We start from the raw sequence: 15,919 nt of genomic DNA, 5'->3' as shown, positions 1-15,919 counted from the left end.
TGTATTCTAGCCGCTCTACGTCAGCTCAAATTTCAAACAATTCTGTTCCAGGAAAGTAGCTGAAGACAGCTATGGGTGTTCAGAATCTGGTAGAAATGGTAGTTTAGTCGTGAGTATGAGGGCTCTTGCGGCACACTGGTACTGTCCCGATTTCTGAGACAGAAGGATCCAGGGTAAGTCCCAGACGTTGAAGACGTCCGTAATCACACATGTTGAATAGTTGATTCAAAATTCCTCGAGAACAGCATATTTGCAAATATTTTTAACGGGTCCCACCTCTTGCTTGCCATTTAGAATCTTTTTATGATAAATCAAACTTGAGTCGTGTCATCACCAAACTATTCATAGGTTAAGAGGAAAGTAGTCAAGTTCTGGGAATGGTTGTGCTGGTTTGTCATCGCAGCTACAGTCGCTAGTTGGGTGAGACAATATGCTGCAGGATGCTTGGTCGCTGCATGCAGGCAGGCACCATTAGTGAAGTTTTCAGCCTGTGTCGAAACTTGTTCGGTCGTTCCATCGCCCCATCAGCTCTTAAGAGCAAACTAGTCGAAGTGCGGGTGATTCTGGCCAATTTTCAAAAGGAAACGGTAGCTGCCATGTCCTCATGTACGTACAACGTGAGTTTCAAACTTAGCTCGCCTCCTCGCATATTAAAGCATTGTTCAACCAAGCTGGAATCATCTTCTGAAACCGCTGATCCATGGTTTGTGAATTAATATTGTTGGAAAATCCACTTTCTCTTCAATCATATTTGGTCCGTTTAAAAACGGTTAGGTATCCCTTTGGCAGGACTGCGAAATGGAGGTCGTTTAGTCAAGACTTTGTAGTTACATTGCTCCAGAGACGTCCGGGACATATAGATTTTGAATATGGATAAGGTTTTTAGAATTTTTATAGTTTGCCCCACATCCTTTCATTCCGTGTCACTCAATTATGTCAATATATGTAAATACCACATCTTCTGCTGTCCGACTTTCCAACATGAGACCCGAATTATAAATGTGGCCCAATACATCTGCTTATGATCAGCATGCGTAAAACTGCTAGAATTCTTTTCAGGAAACTGATCTCACTTGAGAAATCAAAGCAATACAACCATGAATACGAAATAAGTTGCAATGCTCACTAAATGTTAAAGCCCTCATATTAGTACATTAACAGTTAGTTCATATGAAATGTGTATTAGTGCTGTTAATTGCAAGTTGAACTCACTTTTGGCAATATGTTGAATGATACTTGGAGTCTGTTCTTACGAGCTAGTTTCTCTTGTGATATTTGTGAGCGGTGACCGCCCCTACAATCCGGGCAGCACCACATATCATCTGCTTTCCCGTAAATTGCATTGGGTTAAACGAACTGCATTTCCGCTGTGCACTTTGAATCCGACACTCGAAGTTGCTATGAGATCCACTTTATCGGGAGTACAGTATTTCGTAGACTCCTCTCAAATCTTCTAGCAGTGGTGCATTTGCCCAGTATAGTGAGCATTGATTTGTCTCAACCCCTGTATCTCAGGCCTGGACGAATAAAATTGTTGTGGAAAATGTGGCATTTAAGTTATGAAGCATTGTCGGTAAATACCACCAACCTACGTACACTTTCTGGCACTTGCGTCTGTTTTACGCAACCGTTTCTCAACAAGTCGGAAGTCCCTCCTCTGTGTCGCTCGTATTTGTGCGAATTTTTCAGTCGGCTCTTAGCGCCCTCTTATTATCGAGTTAAGAACCGTTTGTTTTTCCCATTGTGGCGTAGCGCAGGCAACAAATGGCCTAATGTTTGTCTACGGGATTCATTATAATAACAGTATTTTGAAACAATCACGTTTCTTGAAGTTTCTGTAAGTAAACAACGAATAAGTGCATTTAATAAAATGAAAAAAATATTATGTTTCTTGAGATTCCTTATTGTTGAACATAACTTGTATAGAGATCATTGTGCAAGCAATGAGAACCTGTTATCAATATTTATATTTAACCTTCTGGCGTATTATGTCAAACATTGGTAAGGTCGCAAAACATTCCACTTTGAAGAAGAAAATCTATCACTTTAACAATGGAGAGTTTTCTGACCTGGAACTAGAAAGCTTAAGCAGTTAAATCTGTCCTTTTTTTTATTGACCTGAGAGGTTAAATAGGCAAGTACAACTCTTTGCAAATATCTGTTTATAATACATTACGGGGAATACTTGAGCAGAGGTTGAGGGAACAAGGCGCGTTTAGCTCATAAATACACAAATAGCCCATTATTACTGCTGAAGAAAGTCAAAGCAGCTTCCCCAGATAAAATTAAAATAAAATCTTTAACGTACGGCAGTTAATACTAATTAAATGTTTGCTTGGCTTGCAGACAATTAATGCAGTTCTATTTCACTGGAAGAAATAATTCACCTCGTACACATCCTCCGGAATTTTTACCATCTCTTGTTTTAGTTTGCTTATTTTGCATATTCCAGGCCCGGGAAAAGTTCTCTTGCAATCTAATGCAGCAGAGACATTACTGTTAATTAATTAAGACAATTTAACGTAGTTTGATTTTATACATTTTTAAAAAGAAAACCTTTAAAGCCCCTTTTTGTTTTCTCGTGCTTAAGTGCTTGTTTCTTTTGGGAGAAAAATTATTGCTTCAAATGCTTTAAGTGTTTATTTATAAAAACACACTCCTTTCTGAAGAAGTGACTCGCAGCCAAGTTCCTTTTTTTGTAATGGCACTTTCCGTCAATAATTTTTTTAATAGATTACGAAAAACTGATTGCCATCTTCGCTTGTTCCAAATGTTGACCATTGTCCATCAGTGACAATGATTCAATCGCGTGCCATTTGTTGAGAATGAATCTGTCACTCTGTTAAAAGAATAAACTTTCTGTATTAAATATATAGGTCAAATAAAACTGATGTTTATCCTATTTACCCACTCATTACTTTTTGTTAGCCGTTCAGGTGTACACACTGAAAACAACAAATGCTGGAGATCACAATAGATGGTAGAGCTCTGATGAAGAGTCATCTAGACTCGAAACGTCAGCTTCAGAGATAATGAGAACTGCAGATGCTGGAGAATCCGAGATAACAAAGTGTGAAGCTGGATGAACACAGCAGGCCAAGCAGCATCTCAGGAGCACAAAAGCTGACGTTTCGGGCCTGGACCCTTCATCAGAAAGGGGGATGGGGAGAGAGCTCCGAAATAAGTATGGAGAGGGGGAGGCGGACCGAAGATAGATGGAGGAGAAGATAGGTGGAGAGGGGATAGGTCAGTCCGGGGAGGACGGACAGGTCAAGGGGGCGAGATGAGGTTAGTAGGTAGGAAATGGAGGTGCGGCTTGAGGTTGGAGGAGGGGATAGGTGAGAGGAAGAAGCCCAGCTCGTCCCAGCCTGCCTAACCTGTGAAGCAGGTAGGGCTTGAAAATAGGAACATTACACCACAAGAACCCCATGTGCAATGCGTAAAACCAACTCTTTATATTCCATAGATGTAAAAATTTGGGATATAAATAGATGTAACATTCTGATAGCAAGCTGTGCAACATAAAAACAATGAAATAAAAATGGAACTTTAGCTATTTAATTAAAATGAATACATTTCAACTACAAACGATACAAAATACAAATTACTCCCTACAGTCGTTGCCAATTTCCCTAAACTCGTGTCTCATGTGTTGACCTAAACACTGGTATTATAGTTAGAAGTCCGTCACCGGTTTTCTATCGCTGCGGGAGAAAGTCCAGAATGGGAATTAGTTGCAGAGAAACTGGAGTTTGGAATGTTTGCTGGTCAAAAGCCGCTAGTTTCATTCAATTCTGGAATACTTTGATGCAGTTTACTTTGTTGGTCTTTGCAATATGTAAACATTCATTGGGCTGAAAGATAACAACAGTGTGCAGCTGGAAGAACACAGCAGGCCAGACAGCATCAGAGGAGCAGGAAAGTTGACGTTTCGGGTCGGGATCTTTCATTTTCTGAAGAAGGGTTTTTGCTCCTCTGATGCTGCCTGGCCTGCTGTGTTCCTCCAGCTCCGCACTATTATCTGACTCCAGCATCGGCAGTTCTTACTATCTCTGAGATTCACTGGGCTTATTTCATCATGCAATAACTACACAGTTATGTGTTAACGGCTTGGGAAATATAAAGAGGAGCCGAATGTTCTTGGTGCCACAAGACTTGGCACAAGATATCAGGATGTGTAAGGCCCATTTTCCGCACGGTTTGATCCAATTCAGACCTGCGCTGCGGTGTGGCTGCCAGCGCTGCTAAAACGGGGCAAAATATGAATTAGTGTTCAGCCCGGCTCGTCTCGAGCATGGAACATGATCATTACTTTTATGAAAAAAAACACACCAGACACGCCAGATGACACGAAAACAATTTTGAATCAGAGCAAACAGTATCAGAGCAGGAGGAAAGGTCGGGTCGAGACCCTTTTTCAGAAAAATTTGCTGTGTTCATCCAGCTCTCCACCGTGTTATGTCAGATTCTCCAGCATCGGCAGTTCCTAGTGATTCTTTGAATCAGACCATGCGTGCAAAGCAGAGACCTTTTATTGTGGTTCACAAGTCCCAAAATGACTCGCATGGCTCCTCGACCAGCCTTTGTTTTAGATGATCTTTTAAATTTGCTTTTACCATGTAATTACAAACCAAACAGAACGGCGTGCGTTGACCGAAGATAAGAGGCTACAATTTGCGAGGGCTGGCGCTGAGGGGTGGTCCCGGACGCTCCGCTCGATGGACCTGCAGACGTGTGACGAACGGCGGTGGGCGGGACCCAGCCTGTAGCCCCACCCCCGCCCGAGCCCAGCGGATAGCGCCTGGAAATACCGCTCGCTCAGGGAGTGCACTATCGCCCCGAATCAGCGAGAGTCTCCGGCTCGAATTCAACTCTTGTCGTCTTCCCACGGCCCTCTGAGGCCTTCCTCCGTCCGAGAGAAGGATCTGGAGCGTTTTGTTTTATGTTTACCGTGGAGTATTACGAGGTCAAACGAGCAGCCACTCGACAAGGAAGTGGTGAGTAATGTACGCCGTCGAAGTTGTCCGCGTTTGTCACGGGCGGCGAAACTTGCTACAGTCCGTGCTTGCAACATTTGTTTCGGAGAGCAAATGGTATTCCTGTGAAGGACAATCTGTTCAGGATTACGCGAATGTGTTGTATAATTTATTATTTAAGCGAAGGCGGTACAGTACTCAAGCCTTTTCCTGGCCGTCTCTCTCAATGAGGAATTGCTGGAATTCCCCCTTTCCCTTTCAGCCGAAGCTTCTCTCGCTCGAAGCCGATGATGTGCGGAGTTGTTGTGAGCCTGGTAGGAGCTCTGCTGTGTGTGTGGGTTGTTCAAACTATGCTGCCTAGGTTTGCCGATTCAAGATTGAGGAGAGAATGCGAAAAATGTGCTGTTTGCCTTATTTCATAGAACATAAGGAATGGAACGGGGGGCACACTGTACTCTCGACCTCAAACGTTGATGCGAGTGCAATTCGACAAATTGCGGAAGAGTTTGAAAGTACGACGGAAGTTTTCGTGTTGATTGATTCCGACGAATAAGCTAGTGTACAGATGCCTTTAAAAATGAAAAACGGAGAAAAGAAAGATGAACCAAAAAAAATCCATCATTTACCTACAGAAACTGGGACAGGCGATTCTGACACGCTTAATGTAAAACGACAACAAGGAAGAGACTTCACAGGGGCGTAATCAAACCAAATTTTTTGACATCAAACATACAACATTAGAAAATACCAGCAGACGAGTTAGGAGTAGGCCTTCTGCCCCTCGAGTCTTCTCTGCTATTTAATAAGGTCATGGCTTACCAATCAGTTTCATCGTCTTGTTTGCCACGGATCTATCCAATCTACCTTTCCTAAAGCAAACATTCATGGGATGTGGCACCACTGGCTAGCCCAGCATTTATTGCTCATTCCTATTTGCCCAGAGGGCAGCTAAGAGTCACCCAGACTGCTGAGAGACTGGAGTTACATGTAGGCCAGGCCAAGTAAGGATGGCACATCTTAAAAAGGTTCAGATTCTGCTTGCACCAATTTTATTTTGAGGAAGAGAGTTTCAAGGAATCACAACCCTCAGAGAAATAATTCTTCCTCAGTTGTAAATGGGTGCCCCCTTGTTTTTAAATGATCAGCCTTAGGTCTAGATCCTCTGACAAGAATAAATATCTTTTAAATGATCAGCCTTATGTCTAGATCCTCTGACAAGAATAAATATCTTTTCCATATACGCATGTTCAAAATCTCTCTGGATCTTGTATGTTTCAATTAAGTAATCCCTGACTCTGCTAAACTCCAACAGATTCAAGCCACATTCTTTTTTTTCATGACATTGTCTTTGACACATGGGAGTTGGCATACAGGCTATATATTAATGTAGCAAACCTCTGAACTGCATAAAGCACATTTATATCCTTCTTGAGATGAGACCAATACTGTACACAGTATTTTAATTTGTTATCATCAATAATGCCCTGTTTCAGTGAAACATAACCACCTTATTTCTGTATCAATTCCCTCCCAGTAAGCAATAACATTATATTAGCTTTCTCAGGTACTAGCAGTACCTCCGTACTCGTCTTTGAGATTCTTGCACGAGGACACAAAACCCTCTGCAATCCAGAGCTCTTCAATCTTCCATTATTTAGTTGATATGCTTCTTCTTTTTTTGGTTCTTTTTGCCAACATAGACGGTTTCACATGTTTCCTGCATTATATTCCTGGCCCACTTTTTAAACCCAGTGGTATCACTTTATAACCTCCTCATGTCTTTTTTACAACTTATGTTTCTGCCTTTGTGTCATCAGCAAATTTAGCAACCATACCTTCAGTTCCTACGTGATTTCTATAAAGTAAGGCCTTAGCAATGATCACTGGCATTTTGGTTGATACTATGGAATATATAAAGGATGTAATTTTTTTTGTTTCCTGTTACCAAGACAACCTTATCCATGTGAATAAGGGAAAGTCAGGGCCAATATAATAAAGTAACATTAATAATTGAAAATAGAGTAATGTTAACATAAGGGATAGAGTTTCAAGGTGTGGCAGTTCCATGTGGTGGAGTGGGATGTGTACTCCGTAATATGACTAGTCACAGATCCTACTGGTGTCCGCACAGCAACATGTGCAGGAAGTGCTGCCATCTGCAGTAGTTTGAACTCCGGGCTAGAGTTTGGTTGGTGGCTGGAGTCACTGTGGCAAATCAACAAGATTGAGAATTATGTGTGTAGCATGTTCAGAGAGGTGATCACATGTAGCTTATAGGCTGGGACCTCTTAACAGGGAAAGGGAATAGGTGACTGCAAGAAATTTCAAGAGAATAGGCAGGTAATTCAGGAATTCGACACACACATTGGTTTTCTGCTTTGGATTAGGGTACTGGTTTCTTAGGGTACAGTCAAAGTCACATTTTCCGCCTGTGCAGAAGGGAGCAGTTAGAAAGAGTGAACATTAGTTATATGGGATTTATTTGTTTGAGGAACAGACAGCATCTTCTGGCTCTGTGTTGGTATGTTGTCTCCCTCATACAAGATGAAAGATGTCACAGCAGAGCAACTGCAGGACATTCTTCTGAGAGAACAAGTGCTCCCAGAGGTAGTGATCTGCACTGGCACCAGTGACTTCGGGTAGGAAGGAAGAAGTAGTCCTGCAATCAGAATTTAAGAAGCCAGGTAGAAAATTAGCAAGCAGGATTTGAAAGGTACTACCTTCTGGATTGCTTCCAGTGCCACGTGCAAATAGAAATAGAAGGATAAGGCAAATGGATACATCACTGGAAAAGTGGTGCAGGAAAGAGGACTTCAGATTCTTGGGACAGTGGAACTGTCTGACTAAGATGGTACTTTTACAAGTTGTACAGATTGCACCTGAACAGAACTGTGACTGAGTTCCCTGCAGATCGTTTTGCCAATGCTGTGGAAAGATGTGCAACTAACTCAGTAAGGGTAACTAAGTAAGCTGAATAACTGTAATATAGAGAGTAGATAATCAGGTGAAATTGGAGTAAGGCAGAAAGTAATGAAATTTAAATCAGGGTTACTGTGCATGTATGTGAATGAATGGAGTATAGTAAATAAGATTGGGAGTAAGAGATGCAGATTAGCATGTGGAAATATGATGTTAAAGGTAGGAAAGGATTTTGGCCTTTTTTTTAAGTTCAGGAGGGTCTACCACTGCTGAGAAAGGCTGTTCCAGAAATTCTAAAGATTGACTCAATCTGGCTAGATCTAAGAAACAAAACGGTGCAGTTGCTTGGTGTACTATGTAGACTAATAGGCAAGGTGTAGAGGAACAGGGAAACTATACAAAGGTTATAGTCGGATACTTTAAATACCCAAATGTGAACTGGGACAGTGGTAGTGTTAAGGGGGAATAGGCACAAATATTCCTAATTTTTTTTTAGGAAAAGTTTCCACAGCAATATGTATTCAACCTACAGAAAAATTAAAAAGACTGTTGGATCAGGTTTCTGGAAATAAGCTGAACCAAATAGATCAAATATCACTGGGTGAACATTTGGGAGATAATGATTGAAAAAAACAATACAGCACAGGAACAGGCCATTTGGCCCATCAAAATCATTTTATCATAACATTTAGCATGTCAGTAGAAAAGGACAGTAGGCAATCGGGTAAAGAATAATTTAATTGGACACGAACAGGTTTCAGTTGATCAAGATTGGAACTGCGACAGCTGGAATAGAACAAAAGGATGATGGAAAAACTGCAGCAGAACAATAGACTTCCTTGAAAGATGCAATGGCTTGTTGATTCTCTCAAGAAAAGTGATTAGAGCAAACAAATTCAGAACCCCTGGATTGAAAAGGAGATAGAAACTAAAATAAAGAACAAAAAGTGTGCTTCTGACCGCTGTTAGGTGGGAATTAAAATTGAGAGCCGAGAGGATTACAGAAGATTTAGAGAGTAGGTAAAAATAAAACATCTAAGCAGCAAAGAGGGATTATGAAAAAATACTGGCAGGAAATCTAAGGAGAATTCCAAAGTATTCTTTGGGCACATCATAGTAAATACATAGTAAAAGGAGGAATGGAGGAGTACAGCTGATTAGGGACCAATAAGGGGATTTACATATGGAGGCAAGAGACGTAACTGAAATGTCAAATGCGTACTCTGCATGTGTCGTTACTAAGTGATAGATTTTGCTTAGGCCTCAATGATGGAGGAGGAGGCTTTGTCAACAGGAGTGTTCAAAATTGATAAGGAGGCAGTGTTCAATAGGTATTGTTACTTAAAGTTGACAGTGCATCAGAGCGAGATGATATGCATCCAAAGTTATCGAGCCAGTCTTTTGCGGACTGCAGGGAGTGGCCACAGGAGTGGAGAATTGCAGGCATTGTTGAAAAATGATTGTTAAGGATAATCCACCAATTACAGATCAATCAGTTTAAATTCACTGGTAGGGAACCTTCTAGAAACAGCTATTCTGAATAGAATAAGTAGCCACATAGAAAAAGATGGCTGGTTTAGGAAGATCCAGCATGAATTTCTGATCGGGTAATGAAGTCTCTAACTTGCTGGAGTTTTTTTTTTCAAGAGGTAACAAAGGATCACAGAGAGCAATACTGTTGATGTGATGTACATGGTGTTTCAAAATGAATTTGATGCAGTGCCAGACTACAGACTTGTGGATTAAAGGGACTGAAGCAATGTGGATACAAAATTGTGATACTTGTCTTTTATTGGTCAAAGCATTGAATACAAGAGCAAGGAGGTTACATTGGAACTATGCAGAGCTTTGGTTAGGCCACAGCTGGAGTGTTGTGTGCAGTTCTAGTTGCCACGCCAGAGGAAAGATGTGATAGCACTAGAAAGGATGCAGAGGAGTTTCACCAGAATGTTGCCTTGACTGGAGGGTCTGAGCTATAAGCAAAGTAAAGATAGGTTGGAATGTTCTTCTTCAGGACAGAGGCTGAGGTGGGGGGGACCTGATTGGTGCACATTACTCTCCAAGGGGCATGTGCAGAGTAGGTAGGGAGAAACTTAATCCTTTGAAGGGATCAATAATCAAGGGCACAGTTTTAAGATAACAAGCAAAAGAATTAGAAGATTTGAAGGATTTTTTTTAACTCAAATGGTTGTAGGTACCTGGAATACCCTGCCTAAATGCGTTGTAGCGTCAAGAACCCTCAAGCCATTTAAGAAGCATTTAGGTAGGTACCTGAAATGCCATATCATGCAAGGCTACAGACCAAATGCTAGAAAATGGGATTAGAATAGATAGATGATTGTCTCCATACTGGCCACAAATGTGCTGAAGGGTCTATTGCCAAGATGTAAAACCTCTGACTCGCCACCATCCTAAAATTGGCAGAGTGATAGCAAACAAAGAATACCACAGTGTAGAGCTCCAAAAGGTTATAGACAGTTTGGTGGAGTGGGCAGGTAGGTGCCGGATGGAAGTTCAATTCAGAGAAGTATGAGGTGATACAGTTTTGGAGAAGAACGTGGACAGAAAATATAAGAGTGTGCAACAATTAATGACATGCAAGAGCAGAGGGATCTGGTTTGGTGGCCAACTGAAGGATGGGTGGAGAAAGCAATTAATAAAGCATTCAACTGTCCTTTGTGGGGTATTGTGGGTTCACAGCAGTGGTATCCCTAACTCTGAGTCAGAAGACCTGGGTTTCACAGGTGTGTCACTTTTTAAAATAACTATAGTATCATATGCTTTATTAATAGTGACATAGAGTACAAGTGCAAGGGGCTATCCTAACTTATCAATGTTTGTTTGACCTCAGCAGGAGTGTTATGAAACACCTTGGGAGTCACACTGTAGGAAGAATGCGAACAGAATGTAGAGAGAGTGCTGAAGAAATTTACAAAATTTGTTACAGGGATGAAAAATGTCAACAATGAGATTAGTTTGGAGAAGTTTGGACTTATCTCCTCTGAGAGAGACAGCGAACAGGAGTTCTGGTAGAAGTTTTCAGAATCATGTGACATTGGCACAGAGTAGACCGATTGAAACTTGTTGCTGCTTGTAAAAGGATTGAGAATATGATGGCAAAGATTTAGTGATTTCCAAAAGAGGCAAATATGATGTGAGAAAATTTAGACAGCTCAATGATTTTAAGTTAAAATGCAAGGTACAATTGTAATCAACTAATAAACAAAAGAAGCACAATAGTCACAAGTTGGCAGCCATTACATGTAATTCAAATACTTGGGTCTCATTTTCTGGAATTTTGATGAAGTTTCTGTCAAGATAAAATTTTCAAGATTAAAATTAGTAATGATTGTTTTTCTGGCACCTTTTTTGATTTGTTTTTATTGGTTGATCTATTGTTTTGGATAGAATATAATAGTTTTAAAATGGCAGTGTGCATCTGCATTGAATATTTCATTTTTGCAAAGCCTTACTTCATTAGATTTAATGTGACAGAACATGTGTTTCTTATACTACACCAGAGGATATACTGTTGAATTTTGAAACTTCTATAACTCAGCAGCCAATCCATGGCAAGCTAATCTGATACTGCTCCAGGGACCTTTCAGAGGTAGCAGTGAGCTTTTATATTCATTCATGTGCATTATTGAGTTAAACTTTTAAATGGGAGAAGAGCATTTATGATCACAAAGTATTAGTTAAGATCTGGATAGTTTCTCATGTGTTTGAGTATTTGCAGACGTCCTGAGCATTTTGTAAATCTAATTTGACATTGACGAGGAATCATACACTTGAGTAATTGCAGTCCAAAGAGAATTGGAGCTGAATTAATTAAAAGCATTCAGTAAACCCTGGACTTCAGTTTAAGTACAGCCTGGAATAGGCTGCATTATGCTGTTGATTGGTCGTGTTAGATTTCTTGTTTGAACTTATCTGAATGTTTACTGCTACGTGAGTTAGTTTAGTTACATATTGGATCCAAGAGAGTACTGAATCAGAAATAGCAGCTCCAGACTGCACAAATAGACTCCGTGTAATAAAAAGCCCCAGACAATAGTGGCTATACGCTATGGAAGAAGGTTAGAGATAATAAGAATAAGACAACCTGGATGGTTCTTTGCAGCTGTGAGTGGGTTTATGGAAGCCCATAAGTAGTTTCTGTTTAAAATAGCTGAAAAATCTTGGAGCTTTATGAAATTCAGTGGCAGCTTGTTGAAGCTAGCTGTTTGATAAAAGCTGAAATTGTAGCATTAATTGGGCACTTGGAATCAGTCTCAGAAGTAGTCTTGAGCTTGGTTTCAGGAGAAGACATTGATTGAGCAAAACATGAGTTGTTTTAGAATCATAAAGGCTTTAAGGGCATTTGAGTTCCGACCTTTGAAGGTGAAGGATTGGAATTCCTTTGCGAAGGAGACATGAGTTTTAATGATATTTGGGTGACCGATAGTGGTGGAATCTCTCTTGACTGCATTGGCCATTTATGTCGCAGTTTATGGGGTGCTACCTACGGTTTCTGTTGTTTTTTTTATTTTCTAATGTTACGTGAGGCCATCAAGTTGATCAGTTTAGTGGAAACAAACTTTGCTTTTGACATTTGGCAGCTGGTTTTGCAGCCCCTCGTACCATTAGGCTTTTAACTCATATTTATCTCATTTTAATTGTGAATGATAGTATAAAAGTTGTATGTGTTGTGTATATGGTTTAGAATTATTGTCTTATTCAGCATACTAGAACAATCCTAGCTAATATAATTACTAGACAGGGTAGATGCCAGAGTGAAATCTGGCGTGATAGATATGTCATTTAATTATTGTGTTGGCCATTCGCTGTACATAGTTAGACAAAGCTAAAATTTTCCTTCAACAATAAATAAGAAACTTATTGCACGTAATAAAAAACATTAAAATAAAACAAACTAAACTAAACTAGAGAACAGAGTTTGCAAGATCTTTAAAAACACAGAGCTGAACAAAGTATCTACTCCCCAACACTAATCACTTTAGTGTTTCAAATCCAGAGAAATAGTCTAAATGACATGTTTAGATTTGACTTAATTGCTTCTTCCCAGTTCTATCCTGTTAACTATGAAGAATTCTTCTATGAATACTCTCAAAATTGAAATCTTAAACTTTTTCAGTCTCTTAAGAGCCTACAGATTTCTAACCAAACATTCTGGCCTGTGTGTTTCACAAACTAAACCTATACATCAGTTTATTTAAGCTTTCCCTGAACTGTCCTACATTACCTTCTTGGAAACAAACCATATTTGCTTCTACCTCCAGTCAAGCCTCCAAAACTGATGCAGAAGTTTATAATCTTTGAATTTTCTAATCTCAAACCTAAAGCCAAAAGCAAGCTAATGCCTTTCAATGTTTACTCCCTATTGTCATGATCTATTGGGATAGTATGCTGGAAATGAAGCTCCATTATTGTTAGGGACATCAAAAATGTAAAATAAATGTAGCCAAACTATCCAGAGTTCCCAGTTTACCTAATTGACAAACTCTGGTTCAAAGAAAACACTCACCAGACTTGTGTACTTAACAAGAAAATAACTGTTTATTGCAAACAAATTGCCATTAACCACAGGCAAAAAGGAATTATCAATTGCTAACTTATAACTCTATAATTTTAAACTCTACTCCTTCATAAATTTTCCCTCCTTCATAGACAGACAAGTCATGGATACTGAAGGTGGCAGAGGTAAAAGAAAAAGTTGAACGTAGTTCGATAATGCCATGATGGACCACAGGAGTCAGAGTTGTTTTCTTTCATCACCTCTGAATTCTTTGTTGGCACAAAGTAAAGATTAGAATAGAAATTTATCATCATGTGTACTTTTACATGAGATAAGTACAAGAAGACCTCCACACAACAAAGAGACAGCCACACTGAGAAAAGACTGTCTCACCAAGAGATCGCCATGCCATTCCAAGACCACCACTTCTCCTCCTTTAGGTGTCTGGGCCTAGCTGTGGACTTGGAGCCTTGGCCTAACTGTGAGTCAGGGTTGGGGAAGTCAGCCTGGCTTCTGCTCCTTGCTTGTGGAGAGGCCCCAGGCAGAGGTAGAGCCGTATCTAACTTGTCCAGGTGTTGCTGAGCCACCTCCTTCGCCCACCATTAAAAGAAAAGAAAACAAAGGAAAAAGCTATTTTCACACCAATGTTCAATCATTTAGTCATGTTTTCAGGATTTGATCTTTCAGTGTCTCGAAAGGCATTTTGTTAATTCTTCGGGGATTTGCAGAAAAAGGAGAGTGAAAGACAGCTGACTGCAACTGGCGACTTTCTGGTACTCCATTTGGGGAAAGACACAGAGTCTTATGATGCTTTCTTTTTGCAGGGTCAGCTGCATTCGCCCCACATAGGCCGTGGTCTCGTGGCCAGGAACCAAGCAAAACATTGTCAAGTAGTTGTTCCCTAGCTCAGGACCCATTGGCTTTGTTCAGTGGGTTTCATGCTTTCTGTTCCTGGAACTGCAACATTGTGTATGACTTGAAATGTGTTCCAGTAAACGTGATTTTTGAAACTGCAACCATCTCTTTAAGTAGTCTCCTTGGTTTAAAGTAGTTTCTGTCTTTTTTGGTCCACTTTCCAAAATGAAAGGAAATAACAAGGTGTAGTCATTGCACTGTCATAAAGTGTAAACAAAAAATCCTCATCCATTAATACTATGGGGCTATGCATTCACCTGCTATCTGACATGTATTGGATTAGGTCACAGATCCAGATGGACACTCAGACTTTGTTTTTAAATGCTCCACAAAGGTAACCAGCACCCATATTCTATGATAAAAACTGAAAGAACTACAAGTACTGTAAATCAGGAACAAAAACAAAGTTGCTGGAAAAGCTCAGCAGGTCTGGCAGCATCTGTGAAGGAAAAAACAGTGAACGCTTTGGGTCCGGTGACCCTTCTGGCCAACTTCCAGCTACTTTGATTGTGTTCAGATATTCTGTGAGTTTGAAATTCACCTCTTAAGTGATATTAATATATGGGTAGCACAGTGGCTCAGTGGTTAGCAATGCAGCACCAGGGACTTGGGTTTGATTCCACCCCCAAGTGACTGCGAGTACATTTATCAAGAACTTTATGTCAGAGCATTTAGACAACAGTCATAGAATCGGACACCATCAACGTGGATTTACAAAAGGGAAATCATGCTTGACATATCTATTGGAATCCTTCTAGGATTATGGTGCATCGGTGGGGTCACATCTGCAACATTGTGTGCAGTTTTGGCCTCTTTGTCTGAGGTAGGATGTTCTTGGTATAGAGGGAATGCAGCAAATGTTTACCAAATTGATACCCGAGATGGCAGGACTGAAATATGAGAGATTGATTTGGTTAGGATTGTATTCGTTTAGAAGAACGAGGGGGATATCTCAAAGAAACCTATTAAATTCTAACAGGCCTGGACATGTTGGATGCAGGAGGAATATTCCTGATGGCTGTGGAGTCCAGAACCAGGGGTCATCGATTTAAGGATTAATGGTAAACCTTTTTTGGGATTGAGATGAAGAGAAATTTCTTGACCAGAGAGTGGTGAACCTGTGGGATTCACTACCACAGAAAGTGACTGACGCCAAAAATTGTGTTTAAATAACGAGGTAGATGTAGAAATTGAGGTATGTGGGGAGAGGGCAGGAATAGGGAATTGAGCTCTGATCATTAGTGATAGTGAATAGCAGAGCAGGTTTGCAGTTGAATGGCCTGTACCTGCTACTATCTTCTATGTTTTTATGAAATGAATTACGGATCAGACTTCTCAGTCTCTGATCTACTCTCGGCCATTTGTTTTTTGACCATTCTAGTTCAGTTTTTAATGGCAACCCTCAGAATGCGGATGGTATGCAGCAGTGTTAATGCTGTTGGGCATCACAGGAGATGATTAGCTTCCCTCTTTTTAAACATAATTTTTGCCTGTTTAGTGCCGTGTTATTTACTTTTCTTCAGTCCAAACCGGCATGTAGATAAAACCTTGCACACGGGTGCCAATTATTTCACATGAAGAACTGTAAATT

General features: G+C 40.3%; 1 protein-coding gene across 4 annotated transcripts in view; it reads left to right on the top strand.

Moving 5' to 3' along the window:
• Positions 1 to 15,919, top strand: part of jak1 (Janus kinase 1) — a 146,245-nt gene that overhangs the window by 37,929 nt on the left and 92,397 nt on the right. Inside the window, exon 1 of one of the 4 annotated variants that reach the window (XM_048538738.2) lies at positions 4,766 to 4,997. The exons of the other annotated variants lie outside the window; for them this stretch is intronic. Within the exon in view, the coding sequence (XP_048394695.1) occupies positions 4,943 to 4,997 (55 nt within the window). The 5' untranslated portion in view covers positions 4,766 to 4,942. Of the gene's footprint in view, positions 1 to 4,765; positions 4,998 to 15,919 lie in introns of those variants that run through there. 4 annotated transcript variants of the gene reach the window in all.

The sequence above is a fragment of the Stegostoma tigrinum genome, chromosome 8, assembly GCF_030684315.1.
Source record: "Stegostoma tigrinum isolate sSteTig4 chromosome 8, sSteTig4.hap1, whole genome shotgun sequence".
NCBI classification, from domain to species: Eukaryota; Metazoa; Chordata; class Chondrichthyes; order Orectolobiformes; family Stegostomatidae; genus Stegostoma; species Stegostoma tigrinum.
This window is presented reverse-complemented; position numbering and strand designations above follow the sequence as displayed.